This window comes from Balaenoptera acutorostrata, chromosome 12 (assembly GCF_949987535.1).
Source record: "Balaenoptera acutorostrata chromosome 12, mBalAcu1.1, whole genome shotgun sequence".
In the NCBI taxonomy this organism is placed as follows: Eukaryota; Metazoa; Chordata; class Mammalia; order Artiodactyla; family Balaenopteridae; genus Balaenoptera; species Balaenoptera acutorostrata.
In genome coordinates this window covers 53,118,339-53,144,114 of record NC_080075.1, presented here as the reverse complement: position 1 = coordinate 53,144,114, position 25,776 = coordinate 53,118,339, and the positions used below count along the sequence as shown (strand labels likewise).

The 25,776-nt window shown below is 39.4% G+C and overlaps 1 protein-coding gene across 2 annotated transcripts in view; it reads right to left on the bottom strand.

Moving 5' to 3' along the window:
• Positions 1–23,985, bottom strand: part of FSHR (follicle stimulating hormone receptor) — a 166,675-nt gene extending 142,690 nt beyond the window's left edge. For both annotated transcript variants that reach the window (XM_007190042.2, XM_007190043.2), the window contains exon 1: positions 23,834–23,985. In XM_007190042.2, the coding sequence (XP_007190104.2) occupies positions 23,834–23,985 (152 nt within the window). The remainder of the gene's footprint in view (positions 1–23,833) is intronic.
• Between the last annotated feature and the right edge of the window lie 1,791 nt (positions 23,986–25,776).

The following is a 25,776-nucleotide window of genomic DNA, read 5'->3' as shown; positions in this document are numbered from 1 at the left end:
ATATATACAATGGAATATTACTCAGCCATCAAAAGAAATGAAATGGAGGTATTTGTAATGAGGTGGATGGAGTTAGAGTCTGTCATACAGAGTGAAGTAAGTCAGAAAGAGAAAAACAAATACAGTATGCTAACACATATATATGGAATCTAAGGGGAAAAAAAAAAAGGCCATGAAGAACCTAGTGGCAAGATGGGAATAAAGACACAGACCTACTAGAGAATGGACTTGAGGATATGGGGAGGGGGTGGGGTGAGATGTGACAGGGTAAGAGAGTGTCATGGACATATATACACTACCAAATGTAAAATAGATAGCTAGTGGGAAGCAGCCGCATAGCACAGGGAGATCAGCTCGGTGCTTTGTGACCACCTAGAGGGGTGGGATGGGGAGGGTGGGAGGGAGGGAGATGCAAGAGGGAAGAGAAATGGGAACATATTGTATATGTATAACAGATTCACTTTGTTATAAAGCAGATGCTAACACACTATTGTAAGGCAATTATACTTCAATAAAGATGTTTGAAAAAAAAAAAAAAAAAAAAAAGAAGGTGCTCTTGGGATTAGAACCAGATCCCGGGTCTTCTCACGCCTAGTCCTGGGATCCTTCCATGATGCTGTTTGGCCTCCTTGCCCTGTGATACACCTGTCATAAGGTGGAACGACAGGGTTTCAGAGATGGCCTGCAGGCCTGCCCCACAGGGAGGCATCCATCCTTTCTCTCTGCTTCCTGAACTCACCAGAAAAATTGTCGACTTCCATCAAGGTGCCAGAGACATGGGGAGGGACCAAGGATGGGTTTGCACAAACTTGTGGAAGCCAAGGGACTCTGAAGAGCTGGGATCTTCAGAACTAGAATTCAGTAATTAGAATCATGTGTGTGGTTCTGATTCTCTAGGGTGATTAGAACACCTCTATGTGCAGGGCTCAGTGGAGGCACTCAGTCACGCCTCACGGATGGGAGCAGAAAATTCAGCAGTGGATAGGCCTTTTGGTGCACACAGGGCAGGGAGATAACGCCATGTCAGTATTCCCGGTCATTCTGGAAGTATGAACATGGTGTCCAGCACTAACTAGGGCCTCTGTGTCCCAAGATATTAATTGAACATTTTCAACGTTATGGGGCTATGTTTTGGATTTTAAAGGATAGATAAATATAAATATGAGATTATGTATTATTTTTAAAAACCTTTTATTTTATGACATTCCCAGAAATTAGAACCCTGACATACCTACACTCTGTACAATATGGTTCAGCAGATCCTACTAGGGTCAAACTTCAGGAAGTCCAAGAGATGTGAAATCTGGATGTCTTAAAAATGTTTACATTAAGGAGATTGGAACAGGCTTATAATTGCACGTCCTCAAGAGGGGAAAAAATTCCTCCTTTCTGCTGTTTCTCCATTTCCTCAAATTGTTGTCATTATCCTTTCTTAAAACTTTTATTTAAGCTGTGGTTATAAACTCTTTTTCTTCCCTGCCCATGATGTCTTGCAATGGTTAACAGCAGTGTCTTGGGGTCTTGCTTCCTGAGTCCAGATCCTGGATGTACCCCTCGGGCAAATTACTTAATTGCTTGATGCCTAGTTGCTTTATGTGAAAGTGTGGGTAATAGTGGGGCTTGCCCCAAGGGGTTGCTATGAGGAGTAAAAAAGATGATACCGTGAGACACTTAGAGCTGTGCCTGTCATTCTACTCACACAGTACACATAAGCCCAATTATTTGTCTTTACTGTTACTATGTCTGGAGTCTCTGCCCTGCTCCCATTTTGCTATCTGTCCTTGGGAAATCACTTAACCTCTGGTCCTCAGCAGCTAGGAGGGCCTGGACTCCCTGATCGTTCCAGGTTCTGGCCCTGATTAGCTAGTGAATGGCGCACCCTGACCTTCCTTCTCCTTTCATGATAGCTGCTCTGTCAGTGCAGAGAAGTCCAATTCAATTCATTTCAACCCAATCCAGTTCAATTTAACCCATCATTTCAACTCAGTGCAAGCCATTCATTTCATTTATTCAGAAATATCTCTTGCGGTAGGTCTAAGACATGCATGATACTTGCCAGACCTAAGACAGGGGCATGGGCATCCTTGTTTTTGAGGATCTTACAAATCTAAATGCTTTCTGTAGACGTCACATCTTTCTAAGTAGAAAGGAAATGAGAAAGACTCTATCCCTTTAGGGGTTTAAAGGAGTTTTCCTTTAAACAATCTTGAGAAAAGCAACATGGAGCCAGTCTCTAGGAAATGCAATTCTGATATCTGAGTGGTTGTAATTATTCCCTACTCAAGGGGGGCAGTTCCTAAAGGCTGGCAAATCTTCCCCGGAGGCTGCAGGAGACAAGCTATTCAACTTCGGTGAAAACAAGATGGTGGTTGTCGGCTGTCTGTCGAAGGGTTCACACAACAGCAGAAAAAACAAAGTCCCAATTATGACTCGAGGAAGGATTTTGTATTTAGTCAAAAGGAATTGATTTCCCCTGGAGTGTCACTTACACCATAATGATTATTGGAAGGGAGACAACTTAAGAGTGATGCAAAAACAAAAGTAGATGGTAGTATATATATGTCAATGCTACTCTCTCAGTTTGTCCCAGTTTTCCTTTCCCCCTCCCCATGTCCTCAAGTCCATTATCTACGTCTGCGTCTTTATTCCTGTCCTACCCCTAGGTTCAAATGTAAACTAGATAGCTAGTGGGAAGCAGCTACATAGCATAGGGAGATCAGCTCGGTGCTTTGTGACCGCCTAGAGGGGTGGGATAGGGAGCGTGGGAGGGAGACACAAGAGGGAGGAGATATGGGGATATATGTATACGTATAGGGGATTCACTTTGTTATACAGCAGAAACTAACACAGCATTCCAAAGCAATTATACTCCAATGAAGATGTTAAAAGAAAAAAAAAAAAAGTAGCTGGGCTGCCATCAGTAGCTGATCTTGACTGCTCACCTTGAAAGCAGAGTTAGAAAAATACAATAGATGGGGAGACAGAATATTTGGAACATTTTCTTGATATTTATTGTTTTATGCTCACTTATTCATTCATTTTTTTCCTTTCTTTTGAAAAACAATTGGGTTGGGGATCAACAAACAAAATGGCTAATTTCAGGTTAATTCTAGGAAAAGTTATCTAGATCTCATTGGCATCTATTTGCTTACTGTGTGAAAGAGTAAATTAGCCCAATGTTTAAGTAAGTTTTTCTGAAGGAATTATTTATTTCAGAAACATATGGTTTTAGATCCAAAGATCTCCTAGGTGTAATATGACCTCAGCTAGTCCCTACTCCAGGCAATTGAAATAAATAATTGAGTAAAAAACTGTTTCTATTTGAAAAGACTTCTAGTGACTTAAGTAATTTGTATTTCTTAATTGCAAAATCAGGCTGGGTCTAGTCTGTTCTGCATTCAGTCAGAGATTTGTAAAGCCATTTGACACATTCCACTAAATTTCTCTGAATCATGCCTTGGTTCTTTCTACCCAAACCTCCACTAATTATTAAAACAGAACATTTTTTTTTTCCCCCTGCTAGATAACCTTTCTTGAATTTGGAGATCTGGAATGGAAATGCTCCAATTTCCCCCACTGTCACCCAAGTGCTGTGCTTGGCACATTTTGAGAAATGAAATTGATAATTCAGAAACAATAGTATTTCCTTCAGGAGAAAAAGCTATTTCTTTGATTTGCTGCTGTTGGACTAGCTCTCCAGATGTTCTTTCTACCTACTAAACATCTTCCCTCACTGTTACATATTTAAATTTTTTTTTTTTCTTATCTAGCACATGTCTCACCTCTTCAAGGAAGTACCCTTGTTTGTTTATTGCAAGCGTGGGTACCTCTCCCTTCAAGGAACTTCCACAGTAGTCAAATTTTGTCCTGCATTCCCTGTCCTTATCGTGTTATCACATGATCACTTGAAAAGCCTTGTTCTCTTTTTCTATGTCTCTCTTTGTGTCTACTCTCTTCAGCTACATTAAAAGGGTCATATGTCAGGGCTGCAGAATTGGCTCTTATATCCCAGCAAATGGCTGTACACACAATAAGTATTCAATAAAGGTGTGATGCGTGTAGTAGCAGGTCGTGGGTGATGTACCGCTTTGTTTAGGGTCTCAGTGATTTTTCGGGGAAGATGCTGAACTCAAGATTTTGATATTACTTTTGGCTTGTTTTCCATTTGGTACAACTGCATGCTCCCTGTTGCTGAAATTACTTCAGTCAAATGGTCAGGACTGTCAATACACAGGGAGAAGGTCATTTTGTCTCTAGCCTGCTCAGGAGAAAAGAAATCTGTTTTTCTCTTTTGATCTAATAAACTAGAGCAACCCTGGAAACCATCCTTTCAGATATAATTCCATTTCCACTTGTTTTGCTCACCATATCACAATGTTTAAGAAACTGTTATGCCTGCCAAAAGAGCAGTTAGTGGCCTTATTTGGTAGGTGATAGAGCCATTACTATTCACCAGACCAACATTTAGGACATGTGTACTGAATTATTTAAAACTAATAATGCACATGAAAAACATTAAAGTAAAAATGGGATGAAAAACTTCATTGTGAAAACATTTATTTATTCCTGGCTTGCCCAACTGTTCTCCTTTGTTCAAGGGCACACCAAGAACTTCAGAGATGATAATCCTGGGTACCTGACTGCTTTTCTGCTTTCAGCCACCACCAGCTCCCCCTTTGCTTTGCTTGATCAAGAACATAGTGGTGTGATTGATGTTCAGCATGACTGTGTGAGGAGCTCAGCCTACCAGCTCTGTAGTGAACCTGGTAAAAATTATAAAAACAAAGCAAAACAACCAAAGAAGAAAGAAAACTATTCAAAGCCTCTGGAAATGGTCCTAAGGGCAAAGAGCAAAGGAGGAAACATCTATTCAAGAAAATCTATAAAATCTAGTTAAAAGAAGGCAAGAGTGTGTTACTTAAATCAAAACTACGGCCTCCCTCTCCCCTCCCACCTCAGAGAAGTGGAGACTCTACTCCAGAATGCAAGAAGTCAAGAACACAGGGTTTCCTCTCCTCCCAGCTTCCAGGTGGAGGGCTTTCTTCCAGGAGAAGCAGGACTTCAGCATTTCTCATTCTGCCTCCAGCTGCTTGTTGCTGAGGCTGCATTCTGGGCAAGTGTGGTTGGGTAGTGGGGGCTCCTTTCTTTTTACCAAGGCACACTTGTGCACCAGAGGCTCTATCTTGGGTATGGCCTGCTGAGAATATTGGAGATCCAAAACTCTTGCCAGGGCTCATGAGGTGGTGGTTCCAAGCCAAAAGAATCAAGCCAAGAACGTCTCAGGTTGTTACTCTACCTTCCTTCAAGTGTTTAACTCCTGGAATGAGAGTCTCAGAGAGAAGTTTGCCTTTGAATCTGCTCCTGGCTCCAGAGCCCTGGCTGAGATTTTGCCTGAAGTGAGAAGCAGACTGTGAAATGCATATCTGGTATTCTCTTCCCAAGGGAACTGATTTCATTTGCAACAGAGGATGGAGAAGTTTAAGCCTGAGAGCACTCTCAAGAACAGCAAAGGTATGGTAAAGGCAATTGGGATATTCATGGATCTAATAGATATATAACGTAGGGCAATTAGTTTGCAGGAGAGAACCGGGGGGATAAGACAGCTGGAAGGAGTCCCCCTGGGGTCAGAATGGATATCAAACATTGACCCCATAAATGATTTATTTGAAGGAGCCACAATTTGACTGGATTAGTTTATAGAGGAATTTATGCCCTGGGAATTGTTGAAAGTAGTAGCGTAGTCTGCCTGCAAGTAAGTTTAACATCTGGTTGTGGTCAGGGGAAGAATGGAAGAGAGCCCTGCCAATACCTTGTCTTCCCAGGGTGACTGTGGGCATATTCAAAGCTGTGCCTTCTTGAGAATCAACATCAAAGGCTTTCACTAAAATAATCTAGCTAGTAGTCACTAAACAAACAAACAAACAAACAGCACTAGTAAGTCATGGAGGTGGAACCAGTACCCAGAATGCTACACTAGATTGTCTGAAATGTTTCCAGAAAAAAAGAAAGAAAAAAGAAAAAGAAAAAACAAACCAAAAATCAAAGGGATACAAAGAAACAGGAAAATAAAGCAGGCAACAGAAACTGCCTGTGAGAATAACCAGATGTCAGATCTAACAGAAAAATATTTGAAAAAAGTCATTATGAATATGTTCACAGAAGTAAAGAAAAGCATGATTAAAGAAATAGAGGAAAATATGTTGGCAATATTGCATTGAATAGAGAATATAAATAAAGAGATATCAATTATTTTAAAAAATAAAATGAAATTTTAAAAAATCACGAGTGTCTCAAATCACAGTAGATTTGAACTTGCAGAAGAAAGAAATAGAAAAATTGAAAATAAACCAATAGTGATTATGCAAGCCAAAAACAGAAAAAAAGAATGAAGAAAAATGAAGAGAACCTCAGAGAAATATGGGACAAAATTGAGCACGCCAATATGTGCATAATGGAAGTATCAGGGAGAGAAGAAAGAAAAAGGAGGAAAAAAATATTTGGAAAAATAATAGCTGAAAACCTCCTAGGTTTATTGAAAACATCTAGTAAGCTCAATATTATTCCAGTAGAATATACACAAAGAGACCCATAAACAGACACAATATAGTAAAAATACTGAAAATCAAAGACAAGGAGAAAATCTTGAAAGCAGCAAGAGACAAATGACTCATTACTTACAAGGGACCCTCAACAAGGTTAACAGCTCACTTCTCATCAGAAACAATGGAGGCCAGAGGTGGAGCTGGGATAACATATTTATAGTGTTCAAAGAAAAAAAAACCCTGTTAACCAAGAACACTATAACCAGAAACCCCATGTTTCAAAAATGAAGGCAAAATAAAGGTTTTCCAAGGTAAACAAAAGCTTAGAGAATTTGTTGCTATTAGATCTGCCTTATAAGAAATGTTAAAGGAAGTTTTTCAGGCTGAAACAAGTGACCCCTGATAGTAGTTCAAATCCACACAAACAAAAAGCATTGGTAAAGGTAATTATGTAATTATAAAAGACTCTATAACTGCAATTTTTTTCTTTTCTTCTCTTAATTGTTAGGGAGTAGAGCTATATAGGGGTAACATATTCCACACCATACAGCTTGCGCTCTCTCTCTCTCTCTCTTTCTCATTAACCTAGCTGATTCTGATAAGATGTATATGATAAACCTTAGAGCAACCACTAGAAAAACAAAATCTCAAAAATATAGTAAAAAGTCATTAAAATATTTAAAAGCTACATTAGAAAAGATTCACTTGATGTGAAAGAAAGTAGTAAATGAGGAATAGAGGAGGAAAAAAAACATGAGACATATAGAAAACAAAAAGTCAGATGTAAATAAAACCAAAGTCAGATGAAAACAAAAATGGCGAATGTAAATCCACCTATATCAGTAATAACATTAAATGTGAATGGATCAAACAATCCAGTCATAAGACAGAGATGATCAAACTAGACTAAAAATATGATCTAGCCATATATTTTCTAAAGGACACACATTAAATTCAAAGGCACAAATAGATTCAAACTAAAAGGATTGAAATAGTATATGCATCATGCAAATAGCAGCCACAGGAAATCTGGAGTAGCTATACAAATACCAGCTATACTAATACCTGTCACAGGAAATCTGGAGTAGCTATACTAATACAAGAAAAAAGAAACTTTAAAACAAAACAATGTTACTAGATATAAAGAGGAATATTTTATGAGGATAACAGTTTCTATCCATCAGGAAGATATAACAGTTAAAAACATATATACACCTAATAACAGAGCACCAATATACGTGAAGCAAGAACTGACAGAAATTAAGAAATAGGTTATTTGACAATAAAAGTTGAAGACTTCAATACCCTGCTTTCAATAATAGAACAGCTAGACAGAAGATCAACAAATATATAGGAGACTTGAACAATGCTATAAACCAACTAGATCTAACAGACATGTATAGAACCCTCAACCCAACAACAAGAGATTATACAGTCTTCTCAAGTGCACATGGAACATTCTCCATATAACCAAGACAGTTTGGTACTGATACAAGGATAGATATATAGATCAATGGAACAGAATTTAGAGTCCAGAAATAAATTCACATCTCTATGGTCAACTAATTTTCAACAAAGGTGCCAAGACTATTCAGTAGGGGAAAAATAGTCCTTTCAACAAATGGTGCTGGAACAACTGGATAGCCACGTGCAAAAAATGATGTTGGACAATTACCTGACATCATATACAAAAATTAACTCAAAATGGATCAAAGACCAACATGTAAGATCTAAAACTTTAAGTCTCAGGAGAAAACATAGAAATAAATTTTCGTGACCTTGGATTTGGCAAGAAATTCTTGGATATGAAACCAAAAACAAATATCACAACAACAAAAAATACACTGGATTTGATCAATATTAAAAAGCTTTGTGCTTCAAAGGACACCACCAAGAAGGTGAAAAGACAACCCACAGAATGGGACAAAATATGTGCAGATCATACATCTGATAAGGGACTTGTATCTAGAATGTACCACGAATTCTTGCAACTCAGTAATAAAAAGATATTGTTAAAATGACCATACTACCCAAGGCAATCTACAGATTTAATGTAATCCCTATCAAAATACCAATGTCGTTTTGTACAGAAGTAGAACAAATAAGTTAAAAATTTGTATGGAAACACAAAAGACTCCAAATAGCCAAAACAATCTTGAGAAAGAAGAACAGAGATGAAGGAATCATGTGCCCTGACTTCAGACTATACTACAAAGCTACAGTAATCAAAACAGTATGATACTGGCACAAAAACAGACACATAGATCAGTGGAACAGAATAGAGTCCAGAAATAAACCAACAAACTTGTGGCCAATTACTCTTCGACAAAGGAGTCAAGAATATACAATGGAGAAAAGACAATCTCTTCAGTAAGTGGTGCTGGGAAAACTGGACAGCTACATGTAAAACAATGAAATTAGAACATTCTCTAACACCATATACAGAAATAAACTCAAAACGGATTAAAGACCTAAATATAGGAGCAGAAACCATAAGACTCCTAGAGGAAAATATAGACAGAACACTCTGTGATATACATCATAGCAATATTTTTTTGGATCTGTCTCTTAAAGCAAAGGACATAAAAGCAAAAATGAACAAATGGGACCTAATTAAACTTGAAAGCTTTTGCACAACAAAGGAAACCATTGACAAGATGAAAAGACAACCTACTGAATGGGAGAAAATATTTGCAACTGATATGACTGATAGGGGTTAATATGGGAAATATGTAATCAGCTCATACAACTCAACTTCAAAAAAAGCCCCAAAAACCCATCTGATTAAAAATTGGGCAGAAGTAGTGAATAGACATTTTTCCAAAGAGGACAAGCAGATGGGCAACAGGCACATGAAAAAATGCTCAACATTGCTAATCATCAGGGAAATGCAAATCAAAACCAGAATGAGATATCACCTCACACCTGTCAGAAGGCTATCATCCAAAAGAACCCAAATAACAAATGTTGGCAAGGATGTGGAGAAAAGGGAACCCTTATACATTACTGGTGGGAATGTATATTGGTGGGGCTGCTGTAGAAAACAGGATGGAGGTTCTCAGAAAACTAAAAATAGAACTACCATAGGACTCAGCAATTCCATTCCTGGATATATATCTGAAGAAAACAAAAGCTCTAATTCGAAAAGATACATACACCCCAATGTTCATAGCAGCATTATTTACAATTGCCAAGAAATGGAAGCAACCTAAGTATCCATCAACAGATGAAAGGATAAAGAAGATATGGTATACATATACAATGGAATACTACTCAACCATAAAATAGAATGTAATTTGGCATTTGCAGCAACATGTATGGACCTACAGAGTATTATGCTTAGTAAAATAAGTCAGACGGAGAAAGACAAATACTGTATGATACCACTTATATGTGGAATCTAAAAAATAAAACAAACTAGTGAATATAACAAAAAAGAAACAGACTCACAGATATAGAGAGCAGACTATATGTTACAAGTGGAGAGAGGGAAGGGGAGAAGGGCAATATTGGGGTAGGAGACTTAAGAAGTACCAACTAGTGTATTATGTATAAAATAAGTTACAAGAATATATTGTACAACACAGGAATATAGCCAATATTTTATAATAACTATAAATGGAATATAATCTTTAAAAATTGTGAATCACTGTATTGCATACCTGTAACATATAATATTGTACATTAACTATACTTCAATTTTTAAAAAAGACAACCCAATTAAAAATTGGATAATGCATCTGAATAGATACTCAATAGAGGAGATACAGATGACCAATAAGTATATGAAAAGCTTGACATCATTACTCATCAGGGAAATGCAAATCAAAACCACGGTGATACTTGATACTAGGATGGCTAGAATCAAAAAGTCAGATAACAACAAGTGTTGATGAGGATATGGAGAAATGGGCAACTTCACTCCCTGTTTATGGGACTGTAAAATGGTTCAACCACTCTGGAAAATAGTTTGGAAAATAGTTTTCCAAAGGATTAAAAATAGAGTTATCATATCTCACCTATTCCATTCCTAGGTTTATACTAAAAGAAATAAAAACAGATGTCCACACAAAAACTTATATATAAATGTTTAAAGCAAACATTGTTAATAGCCAAAAAGTGAATAATCCAATGTCTATCAGCAGATGAATGGATAAACAAAATGTGTTTTATCTAAACAAAGGAATATTTTTGACCATAAAAAGAATGGAGTATAGATACCTGTTACAACTTGAATAAACCTTGAAAGTATGCTAAGTGAAAGAAGCTAGTCACAAAGATCTCGTATAATTCCATTCATATGAAAGTCCAGAATAGAGAAATCTGTAAAGACAAAGTAGATTAGTGGTTTCTTAGGGCTGGATGGAGCATGGGTAGGCAGAGGAGTGATAGCTCAAGGGTTAGGTGATAAAAATGTTTTAAAATTGATTATGATGATGGTTGAACATATCTGTGAATATACAAAATACCATTGAAATATAAACTTTAAATAAGTAAATTGTATGCTATGTGTTATGTCTCAAGAAAGCTGTTTTTGAAAAGCAAGCAAAGGTAAAAAGAATAATGGTAGAATTCTAATGCTCATACCTCCTTGGGTGTGAGGGGATAAGAAGTGGACATGCTGGGGGGTTGTCTGTTCTTTGCGGGAGTAGAGAGGAATGTTTTACCACTAAGCCTGGCACAGTACCTTGGAAATAGAGGATTTAAAGTTTGTGGCTTTGGAAACAGTAGATAGAGAATACCTTTAATTACCCATATGCCCTTAGACAGATCATTTTACTGGGCTTCATTTCTCATTCCTAAAACAAGTAAGGGGAAGGAGGAAGTGTATGCTCTCTTAAGTTCATCTAGCAAAAAACTGTCGATTTGGGACTTCCCTGATGGTCCAGTGGTTAGGATTCCATGCTTCCACTGCAGGGGGGCATGGGTTCGTTCCCTGGTTGGGGAACTGGGATCCCACATGCCGCATGGCAAAAAAAAAAAAAAAAAAAATTCTCTGTTTTGAAGAACAGGGCAGGTTTGCACAGGGGAAGACCTGGCCTACATAGAATTTTAAAATATGTGTCTATCATATATTTTGGGTTGTATATACTACCTTTCTCAACCCTTCCATTTCCATGGGTATCTATGGAGACCTATTCACCAAAGCATATTCTTGGTTAAATACATCTCATTAAATCAGAGTTTCCTAGTGAGTTTTGTGCAACAGTTATAAGTGATATAAGATTGGGACACCTCTGAAACCCTTTTACATGTTAGGTCCATTGTTAATCTCTAAGATGGGGATATAGCATACAGCATTTTCCAAACCTATTTGATTATGTTAGACCTTTTAAACATTTACTTTTTCTAGAGTGTCTTATGAAACTCAGGTTGTGAAGAATGCACTTTGAAAAATGCTAAAGGGCCATTTTAAAAGCTTAAAATATTTCTCCTCCAAGAGGATTTTGTATTTCAACTGCAGAGTCTTAGAAATTAGGGAAATCTTTAAGGCTCCAAGGATTAATTAATTAATGGTGGCTTTGTGGCAAGTAGCAGGGGAGATATTTGAGGGCAACTGAGCTAACTTGGTGCCTCTCAAATCATATCACATAAAGAGCTATGGGTCGGTTGGAGTAGCCTTGCTCCAGACTTTAAATCCTATCCAAAATGAGAAAACAGAGGTAGAATTCCTCAGATCTAGAAAGAAATCTTGCAAGAGTCTGTGAGTTCGCAGTAGACCAATAAGGATTTTTTTTCTTTTAGAATTCTGTGGAACTTTTCAAACATCATCACGATTCATCTAATTGTAGGTGGACCATTTAGGGAGTACTGTCTGCAGAGATCTCCAAACCCCCATCAGCACTCCATGTTCACATGGCAGTCACTTCTGCTAGGCCTCTCCACCTGCTGAAGATGAGCTACTCAACCTGCTGAGGGTTAATTATGAATGGGGAGCCATCTTCACTGGAAATGTGTAAAAGGCAGCAAAGCTGGAACCAGTTCTGCCAGCTACCTCCTCTATAGGCTTGCCTATCATTCAAACAGCTCCTTGGCATTATTACACAGCTTCTGGTTATTTTGCAACTTATCACTGAAAATGGCCAGTGACATCTACTTTTCAGTCCTCCTATTTATTTGTGATCCCGCTCATTCATTTTCTCTGTCCTCCTTATTGAGTAGTTACTGAGTATCCAGTGCTGCTGACAGCAGGAGAGGGGTGCGGTGCTAGCCCTCAGAGAGCTTTACTGTATTTGAGAGGCAAGATAATATGTTAAATTGGTATTATAGATAACTCCAGCACCGTGCATATTTAAGCTCAGATGATGAGTTTAGATGGTTTTTCTTTAGGGATTGAGTTCAGAGGACAGGGAGGTCTTCTTTCTCTTTTTTCTTGGTTAGTACAAAGATTGGACGTTTTCTAATCAGGTATATCAAGAATTTCAGTTTCAATCCTGACATTCAGAATGGATTGATTTCATTTTTCTTATTTCCTAAAATAGGAACAGTAATAGCTACAGTGCAAGACTGTTGGGTGAGATACTATAAGAGGCATACAGCATGATGATATAGTAGGATTAATAGGTGTCTGTTACATTCAGTCTCTCCTTCTAGTTCTTATTTGTTGAAGGGGCCTTTCATTTATTCATTCAATTCATGTAGGTATTGAGCATCTACTCTGTACCAGGAGCTATCATCCTTGATCATCCTCTGTACCATCCTTGCCATCATGAAGCTTTAGTTCTGGTTTCTAGTGGTGGGGGGGGGGAATAGATAAACAAATAAAAACATTCAAATTGCAGCGAGTTTATGGAAGAAAGTGGTCATAAGCTAGTGCAAGGTAGGGGTGCTACTATAGTGGATTGGTCAAGGAAGACCACTCTAAGTGGTTGGAATTTGGGTGGAGACGGAAGAGGAGAGAAAAAAACATTCTAGACAGAAAGAAAAGCAAGTGAAAGATTTAAGGTGGTGAGAGCCTGGTGTGTTTGTAGAGCAGAAAAGGGTCCAGGGTGGCTGGAGCATAGTGGAAATGGGCAAGTGATGCGTGATATGCACTATGCCTATGGAAAGGCAGGCAGAGGTCAGATCATAGAGTACCTTGTAGCCATGACAAAGCATGTAAGCGCCCCAAAGTAAGAGATTTTGTTTGTTTTGCCCAGTGCTGGATCTCTGACACCTGGACTAGTGCTGTTATAATAGGTAGTCATGAATGTGGATTGAATAAATTTTATTCTAAGTGAATTCTAAGTAATTGCATGCCATCTTCTTTGTCAGAGTCTCTCTAGATGCTGTGTGGGGAATGAATTTAAGTGGAACTAGGGGATAGAAGCATTGGAGACACTTGTAGTAGGTGAGAGAGGTGGTGGTTTGAGCTGGGGTGGTGATAAGGAAGGTGAGAAGTAGAGATATTTGAGGTGTATTGTAGGGGTCTAGTCCCCAGCACTTGGATTGGATTTGATGGTGAGGAGTTGGTGATATGTGCATTAATTCAGATGATGAAGCCTGGGAGAGGATATTCTGAGGAATTTAGGGGAGGGCGATTAAGTGTACTATTTTCTGCTTGCTGGTTTTGAGATGCCAGCAAGAGATCCAGTGACAATGTCAAGGTTTCAGATGGGTATTACTTGTCTGGGGATCAATGAAGAGGTCAGACATGACACATGGATTTTGAATGTAGGTGGCATTTAAAGCCATGGGACTGATGAGATCACTGTAGAGAGAGTACAGATTCATGAGAGAAGACGGTCCAGAGGAAGTCGGGGGAACTCCAACATTTAGAGACTGGGTAGCAGAGAAGACGAAGGTCTGGTGTGAGATGTAAGAGGAAAACTAGTATGGTGTCACAGAAGCTGGAGGTCAAGAGAGAAAAGTGTTTCATGCAGGAGGATGGTCTCCTGTGAGGCATGTTCCTGAGACACAGGTAACATGTAGGTGGGGAAGTGCCCTTGAATCTGATATCTGAATGGTGCGCCTTCCTCTTATATGCAAACTTTTATTTGAAAAGTAATATAAACATACACAGTGTAAAACATACTTAAAATATTTAAGAGAAATTTATTATTTCTCTTAAATAGGGCCACAATCAGGGTACCTGTGACAAGATAACTTTTAGTGGAACGATGGGCAGAGAGTCAGATTGAGTGGGTTGAATAATGAATGGGGATTCCTGGGAAGAGAAGGCAGAGTAAACAAATAACTAAATAACCATTGGTTTCCTCTTAAAACCCCACTGAGAAGATAGTAAGGGGAATTTTTTTTCTTTCTTTTAAAGCCATAAAGCCATAAGGACAGAGGAACAAGAGCAATAGAATTTTAGGGTTATAAAGAACATGGATGAATGTGGTTCTTGTACTAGTACAGCCAGGGTATCCTGGACCTGGTTAGAAATGTAGAATCTCAGACCCCTCCCGAGACTTACTGAGTCGGAATCTGCATTTTCCCAGTATATTCCTCTGATGTGCTTGCACATTAAAGTTTGAGGATCGCTGACTTGGCAGACGCTAGAGAATGGAATCCTAAACCAATGTGATTTACACTGCACAATCCCTAAAACACTCAGGAATTGGAGGCACTTGTGTCCCCAGAAGCGGAACTGGGGACGGTGAATAAGGTTGAGGTGGCCAAAATAAAGAGGGTTGGTGGAAAGTTTGTTTAAGAAACAGCCACACTACCCACTTGGTATAGTCAGGCCCGTGCTCCTCCCCACCTGAGAAAAACACCAAAGGTTTACTCTTTAAAGAGAGTAGAATAGAGAGTTTCTGAACTGGAGATCGCAGAGACCACTTATGGCTGCCGGATGCTGAGACCCCCAGCCCTTTTCCCGTCACCAGAATGCTGGCAGTAGGGCTTCACGCTCCAGGTAGGAGGAGCTTGGAAGAATCTTCTCCAGGGACTTTGTCCAGCCCAAGAGGCAAGACCTAGATATTGACACAGTGATTCCCTGACTCAGTGGCCCAGCCCCTCCTTTTATTTATACTTCTGTGGCTCTTGTTTTGTTTCTTCTTAACCTATAGCTCTGCTTCCAGAGCTACTTTGTAATTTCCCTATCTGGTTATCATAACTGTTTGTTCTCTTTCCTCTTGTCTGTAATATTTGTTTGGGGGAATCAGATGCCATTCTAAGACTGTATGTTCTTATTGAAGGAGCTCAGCCGATTTTCACAATCAGGGGCCTGATAAACAATTTTGCTACTGTGTGCAGGATTCCAGATGACCGCTTTGCTATTCACCATAAATCTCATATTTGCTTTCATTGCCTTTCCAGTTTGTTTTCTAAATTAAGAGAGTGTTTCTTGTTGTATTTTCTGCTGCACCCGCCCCCTCGCCCCCAATATATTTACTTACGGAAAGTCTACACTGCTTGCCCATAAAAGAAACACCAATTAAATGAAGAAAGAAACACCATAAAGAAACACCAATTAAATTCCTTCCTGCCCTGAGCAGAAATTAGCCGTGGTGGGCATATGGCAGTGGCAAGGGATTGGTGCTGACTGTTGATACTTGCTCAGGCTGTGATCTGATGATGGAGAGTGATCATTTTTTTTTTTGCATTCAATTTCTTTTTCTAGTCTAAACATAGCCATGCAAAAATAGTTTGAAATTTAGAAGAAAGAGAAATTGCTTATAAATTCAAGAACACTCAAGAATTTCTTATTAGTGGCCTGCTTATGCCAAGGTAGACATTTTTAAGGTATATCATTTTCAGAAGAGACATCTGGGCTTTGTTAAGACTAACTCTGTGTGATTACCAGATTAGATGATGTTCAGCTGCTCTGAAGGGAAGCCGTCGTACACTGTCCATTGACAAGTAAACTCCTTTTACCCACTGTCTCCCCAATATCCACTTAATAGTATTCACGGGCACAAGCAGCTTTGGGAAATTATGAGGGTAGCAAAGAAAACAGTGCAGCCTAAGCTTCCGCTTTTGGTGCTGTTTTCCACCTTCTGTACCCTTCTCCTCTATCCCAACTCAAAGGACCCAGACCCTTGTATTTGCCCAATTTGAAAATTTCTAGTCAAACTTAAATATTTGGACATCTGCCAGTTAAGCCTTACCATAAATTTGCTGGTGTTCGTTTGTCGTTCTATTTTATTTGAGGGCTGTGTTTTCCTTGTAAAATAAAGACAGGAGTTTCTGACCTTTTAAAAAAATAAGGTGTCTGGAAGTGGCCCTGCACAGCTCCCGAAATCAACCCTAGGTGGTCAAAAGAGCAAATCGATTGTAGATGGGACAGGCAGACACCCGTCTTCGCATCCATTTTTTTTCTGGTATCAGGCAGGCAGACGTCTCCTCATTGGCCTTCATTAGGCATCTGTTTCTTCCAGCTCTCACAATCTATGATTTCAGATTGTACAAGGCAACTTGCAATTCATTGTCAAATGAGTGGTTTTGACAGTGACCATTCCGGGTTCTGAGGGGGATTTTTATTGTTGTGGGTAAAAGTGAGGAAAAGCATTATTGTCATTTCTTGTTTGATACTCTTCTCTTTTAGCAACTCCATGAGTACAGGCCCCGTGCCTCCCCTATTGATTCTTTTCTCCCAAGTGTCCAGCATAGTGCCTTGCACAAATATAATCAATAAATATTTGATGTTGAAAGAAAACTTCATGAAAAATGAGCATCTTTACCTGGTCTCAAAAGCTGACTATATTAGAGTAGGATTCATTTCAGGTTGGAGAAAATAATAGTATTTAGGTAGGGGAATATAAAGTATGTTTGGGAGCTGGGGATTAGGAAATAGTCCATAGAGCAAAGCGTAGAAAGGCTAGAAGATGAGAGAGAAGACAGGAGAGTTAATTTGAGGACAAAATATGGAGGAACTTGATATCAAACTTATGACTTTGGACTTTTGTCCTGAATCTGGGCATTGGAGCCCACAGAGGAATTAAACCAGAGCAGAGGGTTGGGAGGGGAGAAGGCTGAAGGCACAGAGGCTGATTCAGAAGCTGTTACCCTGAGCTGATGAGTGAAGCACAAGTACAGGCACCCTGTCTTCTAGGGATGTGATCCTATCTTCCGAACCAAAACTTAGTAGACTTTCTTAGAAGGGACAAGATATTTTATCCTGGGGCCCCTCCTGAAATCTAATGCTCAAGGCTCTGGCTCTTCTTTTATTTTTTTCAATGCCCTTCTATTCCAGGAGGTTCTGTATGAAATGTTCCATGACCTCCAATCAGCCTTTGTTTATCTAGTTACAAAGTCATTTTTGCAGCTGGGATCCCTCACAAAGTCTTTGTTTAAAACCCCAAACTGAAAGTAACCATAGAGAGGTGTCTGTGGGGAGGTTTTCCATGTTGCATTTATAAATAACAGAACTTAACAGAACTGTCTATTAAGCCTAAGAACCACCACCCCCCTTCAAAATCCCACAACTGACATACAGAAATTTAGGAATTACATACATGTTGGACTCTGGAGGCCTAGAAAATACCTATTGGTTTTGGGAAGTTTGATGCCTGAAGATGTTTGTAAAATCGAAGCATTTTAAAATTGAAAGAAACTTCAGCACTGTTTTACTTCTACCTTTCACCAATCTACTGATGAATTTTCTCTCCCATATCCTCAATTGATCTCTCTTTCATTGAAACAGCTGAACTTTTAGGGTTCCTATTTCTTAGAGGTTTTCATCAATCTTAGCATTAAGGATATACAAAAGTTGGCTCATGCTGTATGTTTTCCAGATTTGTGATAACAGGATTCTGTGATGGCTGTGTGTTGGCTCTTGCTGAAAAGAGAGCCAACTCTGGGAGAGGGTATGAAAGAGAGTAGACACTAGCCACTCCTGAGACTAAAAATATAATTGACTTCAGGTCTATGGCAAGGGTTTGGTTGCTTTACTCAAAAAACGTTTTTGAACATCCCTTGAAGACTTTCAGATCAGTTGCCATATTCCATATGAAAGAACAAGGTAATGACATGTTCAGGTCAGAGACCTAAACCATGCTCAGAGATACTTCAGGGAGAGGTCAGATTAAGGAGAAACATCCAAGTCTCATTATAATCATCAGATCCTAAGCAATTAAAAATAATTACTCTCTTTCCTAGGTGACCTTATGGGATATATAAGCTAGAATCTAGTCTAAATAAAGCTAAATTGGAGAGTTTAAATCTAACAGCTTAAAAAAAGTAGTCCAATCAACCACAGTGACTGGATAACCCAATTAGTGGTTTTGGAGAAGGATAATCAAACGTTAAATGAATTTTCCATTTGCTGCCAAGATTTCCTGCTTCTGAAGCTTAGGCTTCTTTGGCAGAAGACTTGGGTGAGGAAGGACAGCACTGACCTTTAGGTAAACAAGGGGATTTTATCATCACCAAGTAGTGCAGTTCTACACTATCAAACCCTTACTTTTCAATAGCCGAAATGACTCTGTAAATTATATCTCTTAGCCAATTCTCAGAGTAGAGTTCATCTTCTACTTTAAAGAATTTATTTCCCCTGCAATATAATTTTTACTTTTCCCCTTTCAAGTTACTGCATTCTATAGCTGTTCCTTTTTCTGATTCCTCTGCAGGAAATATAAACCTTCCTTATCCAATTAAATTCCAAATGTTGGACATAGACATATCATTTCTCACTAAAGTAGGTGCAGGGTTTTGTTTTGAGAGGAAAGATTATGTATGCATTAACATGAAAACTGTGCTGTTTGTTTCTTTCAAAGAAATATCTAAATAAGACAGTAAGAGTCTCCAGATATGGGCGCCCAGAGTAATCTGCACAGTGGGGTGTTTGGTTTTAATATCCAGGCAGACTACAATAATCAAAGCACATCTGGGAAACACAAGAAACCTAACATTCAGGGTTTGGAATTTGACCTTAATTGGCAAAAATTATATTTCTTTGAACATTTTTGTCTGGTTTAAAGTGATTTTGTTTAGGTAATTTCACTCATCCTTTTAGTATTCTTTTTAGAAATAGAGAGGCAGGTATTATTAAGTCAAGAGAACTGAGTGGCGTGCCTAAAATAAAGAATATTCAGCTTTTAACTTAGTAGACTTTGTTTCTAGTCTATGTATCTCTCTTTCTGAATAAATTAATGGATTCCAGAATGATATACAGGCATTTTTTTAAAACAAACACATAAAAAAGCGAAGAAAACAAGGAAACTATCAAATCCTATAGTAGTTCACCGCAGGGAGAGCAATAATCATCTTTTATAAGAATCTTTTCTTCGATACTGAGGAGCGGAGCAAATAAATAGATGCAATTCCCCCTTATTTATTGTACCATTTGTTCTACATGTAATCGAGGCCCCAGAACCTACATTGCCTTGAGCTGGGCACAATAAGGAGTACAAAGGAAATTTTCACTTCAGTTGTGGAAATAAGATACATATGAAAAATTAAGGGCAAAGCAAAATTATAAAATGAACTGCACCGGGATTCAGATTAAATGAAAATGTAATGGTCAGGGAAGCAACCTTTGAGTAAGCTTATGATAAGTAGGTTGGATTTCAAGAGACAAAGAAGAAATTGAAGATTACATAAGCAAGTGTGAACTTGAGAGCAAGTCTTTATCAGCCTGGCGGAGTAGATGGCTCCTGTCGGTGAAAGGTGAGAGGTAAAGTCAGAAAGATGAGCCACGGAATGATTTTGAACTGGGGAATCATAACATGGTGGCCGTGGTGTTTTATGGAGAAACCTAGAATGACGGTGTTCAGGCTGGTTTGGAGAAGAGAGAGATTGGTAGCAAGGAGGTAGATTAGGACATAATTATTTAATCCAGGCTTTAGATGTTCAGATCCCAAACAAAGATGATGGCAATGAAAAAAAAGAATTACTTATTGTAGCAGTATGAAGGGAGTTTGTAAAACTGATTAGATGTGGGCAATTGGAAACATGAAACCTACATGATGAGGTGAATTGAATTATCAATATTCAACAAATGAAGAAGTCAACTGTGGCTTTAGTAGTTTTGTAATCCATCCCTTTCTACACCTCTGAAAGAGTAACACCTAGTTCTGTTGTGGCTTTAGTCTATAGTTCAGAATCATCTCCTTCATGAGGACACATGGTGGTCTTAAATAGTTGCTTGTCAGGCATAAAGCAATGAAAATCAGCCAAAGGCCCATCTTTAGCTGTTATTGAGCACTGAATTGGGAGTCAGGGGATCTGGGCTGCAGTGCAGACTTTACAGGGGATCTGTACTGGTGGCTGGGGTTGGATAGACCAACTTCGAACCAGTCTTTCTCAAACTGTTCTCAGAATATTAATCCTGGAAGACACTCTTAAAGAAAAAATTCCACAATTGAAATTGTTTGCAAGCATCAAAAAATCTATTTTCCTCTTGGAGATCACAGAACCTTATTGGCATAGCGAAAGGCTTTCCTTTTGGCTCGTAATACTGATACATCCCTCCGAACGAAGGACCTACTAAGGAAAGAATAAACTAGTTCCTAGCTAAACAATAATCTATGGTTATGGGATATGGCTAGTGATCTAAACCAAAACAGCAAAACAAGGAATATATAGCAAAGGAAGAAAATCAAAGGAAAAAATATAATTAGATAATTAGAAGTAAGTGCTGGTCAATTGAGATGGCAATGAGATACAGGAACTTGCTGTGAGGAGAGGGGTCAACACAGGCAGCCTATAATATAATCTCAGTACAGATCTCCCTTCGCCAAGAACGGCCATCAGTGGAGTCTTTTCTTCTAGTATTGTGGTCATCTGACCCTGCTGGAGAAAAAGATATCTGTATCCACACAGTCACTTAGACTTAAAACTTCAAGTTTTGAATGGGTGTTCACATTCTTCTTAGAAATTCTAACTCCAGGAAGAATTAAGCAAGATGAAAGGGTCCTTTCTAGATTCATTGACTGCCTCCAGGTAAAGCTGAGTTTCTAAGTTAAGTCTGAAATCAAAAATCCTTTGCCCATGGTCAGGATGAAACCTGCTCCTTGAGTTCTTGGAAAATATTGAAAGCCTAAAGGAACACATTTTCTTACTCAGAAAGTAAGTGCACGGAGAAGGAGTGCTCCAGCCACTGGGAGGAGGAGGAGATTATTCTTAAATCAGTGGGTTGCTATAAACTATCTCAGAGTTATGAAGAGCTTTACATCAATTTTTCAAAGCATTCTCATTCCTATTGATTCATTTGATCATCCTGAATGCCCTCTGTGGTGTTTTTTTCTCTAGTATTTTGCAGATGACGATAGCAACAATAATCCCCCCCTCCCCTGCCACTTGCGAGGCATTGTGCTGGATGTTTTAATACACCATTTAATCCTCACAGCAACTCTGAAAAAGGTACACATTGCAATTTCCATGATACAGCCAAGAGCCCACGTGATAGAACAAAAAGCAATGTCATAGTCTGGGTTAGAACCCAGGTCTCTTGCGATCTGGAGTCCACACTCTTCCATCTCTGACTTGTCATAATCAGTTAAAGGCCCACCTGTGAATATGACCTGAGAATTCCCTCCATTCCTGACCCTGCTCACCTAGTTGAGTACTTTATTCACAGTGCTATGTTGTCTCAGGCTGCCTAAACCCTACTGAAGCCAGAAATATTTAGCCACTCTCAGCTATAGTCTAAATCAGAAGTGGGCATTCCATAGACTGCGGCTCACATCTGGCTACTCCCTGTTATTCTATGCAGAATGAAAAAAATTCTCTCTTCTAGTAAAGAGATACCAGAAAGCAGACAGCCTAGCACAGAAGGGAGTTTTGGATAGAGGAGTATCACCCTAAAATTAAGTCTTGTTAGAGGCTGTCTGCTTTAGTGACTGGTTGGCACTGCTTGGCCCATGGGGAAACATTGAAAACAGAGAAGGGCCAGGAGAGGTAGAAATTGTGTGTGTGTGTTGGGGGGCTGTATCATTTAGCGTTCACAACCATCCGACTAAGCAGGTCATATTAAACCCTCTAGAAGTTAGGAACCTGAGGCTCAAAAGAGGTTAAGTAATTGTTCAAAGTCGCTTAGGAATGAGTGACTTCTTACAGGAGCTCAGGTACACCGGCTTTCTCCTGTGTTTATGATCATCTAACAAAGCAGACTGTGCATAGGTGCGTTCTTCCTTATAATCAGGAGTAGCTGTCCATCTGAGGCAGTTCAGCCAAAACACGGAGTTGGTCACTTATTTTCCCTGCCGCTGCAGCTGCCTTTGGGTAGGAATGGAGGGCTTGTGATGCCAAGGGAAAAAGGAGCAAGCAGAACCAAGTCAGTCTCGCGGCCATTTGTCCCTGAATGAAAATCTGAAGTGCAACACCATCATGTTTGAGTGTAGATATGGTAATTGGTAAATAAAAAGATGACCACCTTCGGCAGTAACATAAGAGTCATGCATAGCTTTGGGGAACCAAGATTAAAACAGGGTTCCAGAATAGCAGCTTCTGTTTAAAATCCTTGGGATAAAACCACTGAGGATATCTACAAACTCTCAGCCGCCACTTGCCAGTTCTCGGGGGAAATATCAATAGTAACTGGACAATTAAACAGTCCTGCCTTCCTCTTGCTCTAATGCAGTAGACATGAGACTTTACGGGAAGAACAGTGGGCTGTGAGTCAAAAGGCCTGCTTTCTAGTTTTGGCTCTGCCTCAACTCATTGTGAGAGTTTGGGCAATTCTCTTTACTCTCCAGACCCCAGATTCCTCAATTGCAAAATAAAGAGATAGAGTGAAATGATGTCTAAGATCTTGTCCAATTCTTAGAGTCTGTCTACTTCCTATTAAAACAGTTCAGTAAAAATCTAAAGTTGGGAATCACATTTTCCCAGGGGTATGAAAGATTATCCTGTCTCTCTCCATCCCTCTCTGCCTCCTTTTTTCTTTTCTTTCTTCCTTTTTTCACACCCCTTCCCTCCCGTACAATTCCTTTTTCCCCAGGAAGCAGAGTCTCAGTTCAGGGATTACTTGCTGGTGCCTCCAAAGCAGCAGTGACTCTTGCCTTCTTGAATTCAGTGTCCTCAGGAAACGCACTGCGCTTTCCACTTAAATCGAAGGCATCTTTCTCCCTCCAATCCTAACTCTTCTAGCTTTCTGATTTTTCTTAGTTTTATTTTTCTGGTTTCACCAAAGAGTCTATGGCATCCAAGAGCAAAAGTGTTGAAAACAACGAAAAACTCTTCCTTTTGCTTTTGGATTTGGGTCTCCGTGCTGCCCTTCGCCGACAATTCTGAGACAAAGTCTCACTACGATCCTTAGAGAACCGCAGGGCAGGAGTGTTGGGCCGGGGGAGTTTGTTTGATTTAAGCCTTTGGTCGGCAGAAATATTTTACTTCAACAGTTATCAGTCCAATGTGAAAATAATAATAGCACGCAGCATACAAATACCGGACACGCTGTCGTTCCCGCTGTCTCTGATACTCACAGTTCAACCGCATTCCTGGGGAGGTCGGAGGGAATCTCTGTCACCTTGCTCTCCTGGCAGAGGAAAACCCTGTTAGAGCAGTGACAGATCCGATGATGACATCCTGAGCCCAAGCTCAGGAATGTGAGCAAGGCCACCAGGAGCAAGGCCATGTTTATTTATCCATCCACCTGCTTTCTTCCTGCATCTGCAGAGAAAAACCTACACAGGTTTCCAAGGCTTCCCACTGAGCCCTTGTGAGAAGAGATCTGCCTTGGGAGCTGGTAGGGTCACGTGACCCACCCAGGGATGCTTCCCCCCCCCCCCCCCCCCCGCCTTCAGTCATTTCCAGACAAATAGCAAAATTCCTGTGTGCTAGCGTTGATTTTAGGGGAAGCAAGCTAAGTTACTCCCTTATCTTTCTTGATTGAGTTTATTACACCCTGACCCAAGGAAGAGAGCAAATAGAACCTTGATGCATGTCTGGAATAGTTTATATTAATTTGACTGTAGAAATGTCCTTCCTGGTCACTATTTTTTTTCTCAAACCAGTGACATGACTGGTCACTGACTTTGACTTTTTTCAAAAGAGACACAATCTGGAATGTGAAACATCACTTATAGTGTCACTGGGTGAAGGGCAGGGACCTGTTTCCAGTCTTGGCCTCAACGTCTTCCTCCAATCCACTTGACATAAAACCAGAACTTCTGGGTTGTGCTCATTGATCCTCTTCCTTCCTGGAATTGCTAACCAAAAATGGTGTTGCTCAGAAGACAGGCAGTGCATTAGTGAGCCCCAGGCAGATAGTGTTAGGTAGAAGGCACTTCTGAGAGGGGAGTCCACAGAGATAACTGACTCATCTGAGTGACCTATGGAATGGGCTGTGTTTTCAGGGGGGTTTAGTAGATGCCAGCTGTCTACTCTCTATGGCATATCCTTTCTGGCTTCTCTCATTTCCAGGCTCTGAAGATTGCCTTTGCCTTTCGGCAGCTGGCACAAATGAATTTATTTAATCTATGCTTTTAACTTAGTTTTAAATGTTCTCTGTAGGTGACGATCATGGCGCTTTTGTTGACACTCGCCATCAAGGAGATGGCGAGGATCTGAGGAACGTTTGGCCACACTGTCAGTAAAGGGGCCTTCAACTTTCAACTGCAGAACCTATGAAGTTTAAAAGGCAGAATATTCTCTAAGATCCTGCCTAAAGCTTATTACTTGCTAAAATTAGTTTCAACACTATCTTTAAGTAATTAGTTGCATAAAATTGAGTTATGTGAAAATGCTAAGCAGTATATATTGATCCCACTCCTTTCTTCCTCTCCACTACCTCGTCAAGGAATAATGACATATGATGAATGGATTAAATAATCATTAAGGGAAAAACAGAAGCAAGTGACTTTTAGGGTGAAGTTGTTCCCTGGCTTCTTCTGGGAGCAACTGATTCATTCTAACTCCAGGACTGAAAGATCAAGGCAGTATCTATATAGACTCTATATGCCAGCAGTTTTGGCTAACATGAACCGTTAAATTATTTCATTCACCAATTGATGCATGGAGTCATAGTCTCAGATGTGGAAGGGTCTTAATTCAATAAATTAACTAAGGCTTAAGTTTACTTTAAAATATCCACATTGATTTAAAGGGGTTGACTTACCTCTGTTTGAATAACTCCACTGACCAAAAAACTCATTACCAGTTGAACTTCTCACCCATACACCTACCCCACAAATCCCCACTGAGATGTTGGAGAGCTCTAGTTATAACTAAATTAGTCCTCATATAATGAGCGGAAATTTTTTTTAACTGAGATTTTGATTTTAAAACTATGTCCTCTTCACAATTGACAGATGACATGTATAACGTAAATTTAAATTATTAAGCAAAATAATAAAACAGTTATAGACTGAAGAAATAGATGCCAACAACATTTTATCTATGTAGTTGTTTCTCCTTTATCCCTCTC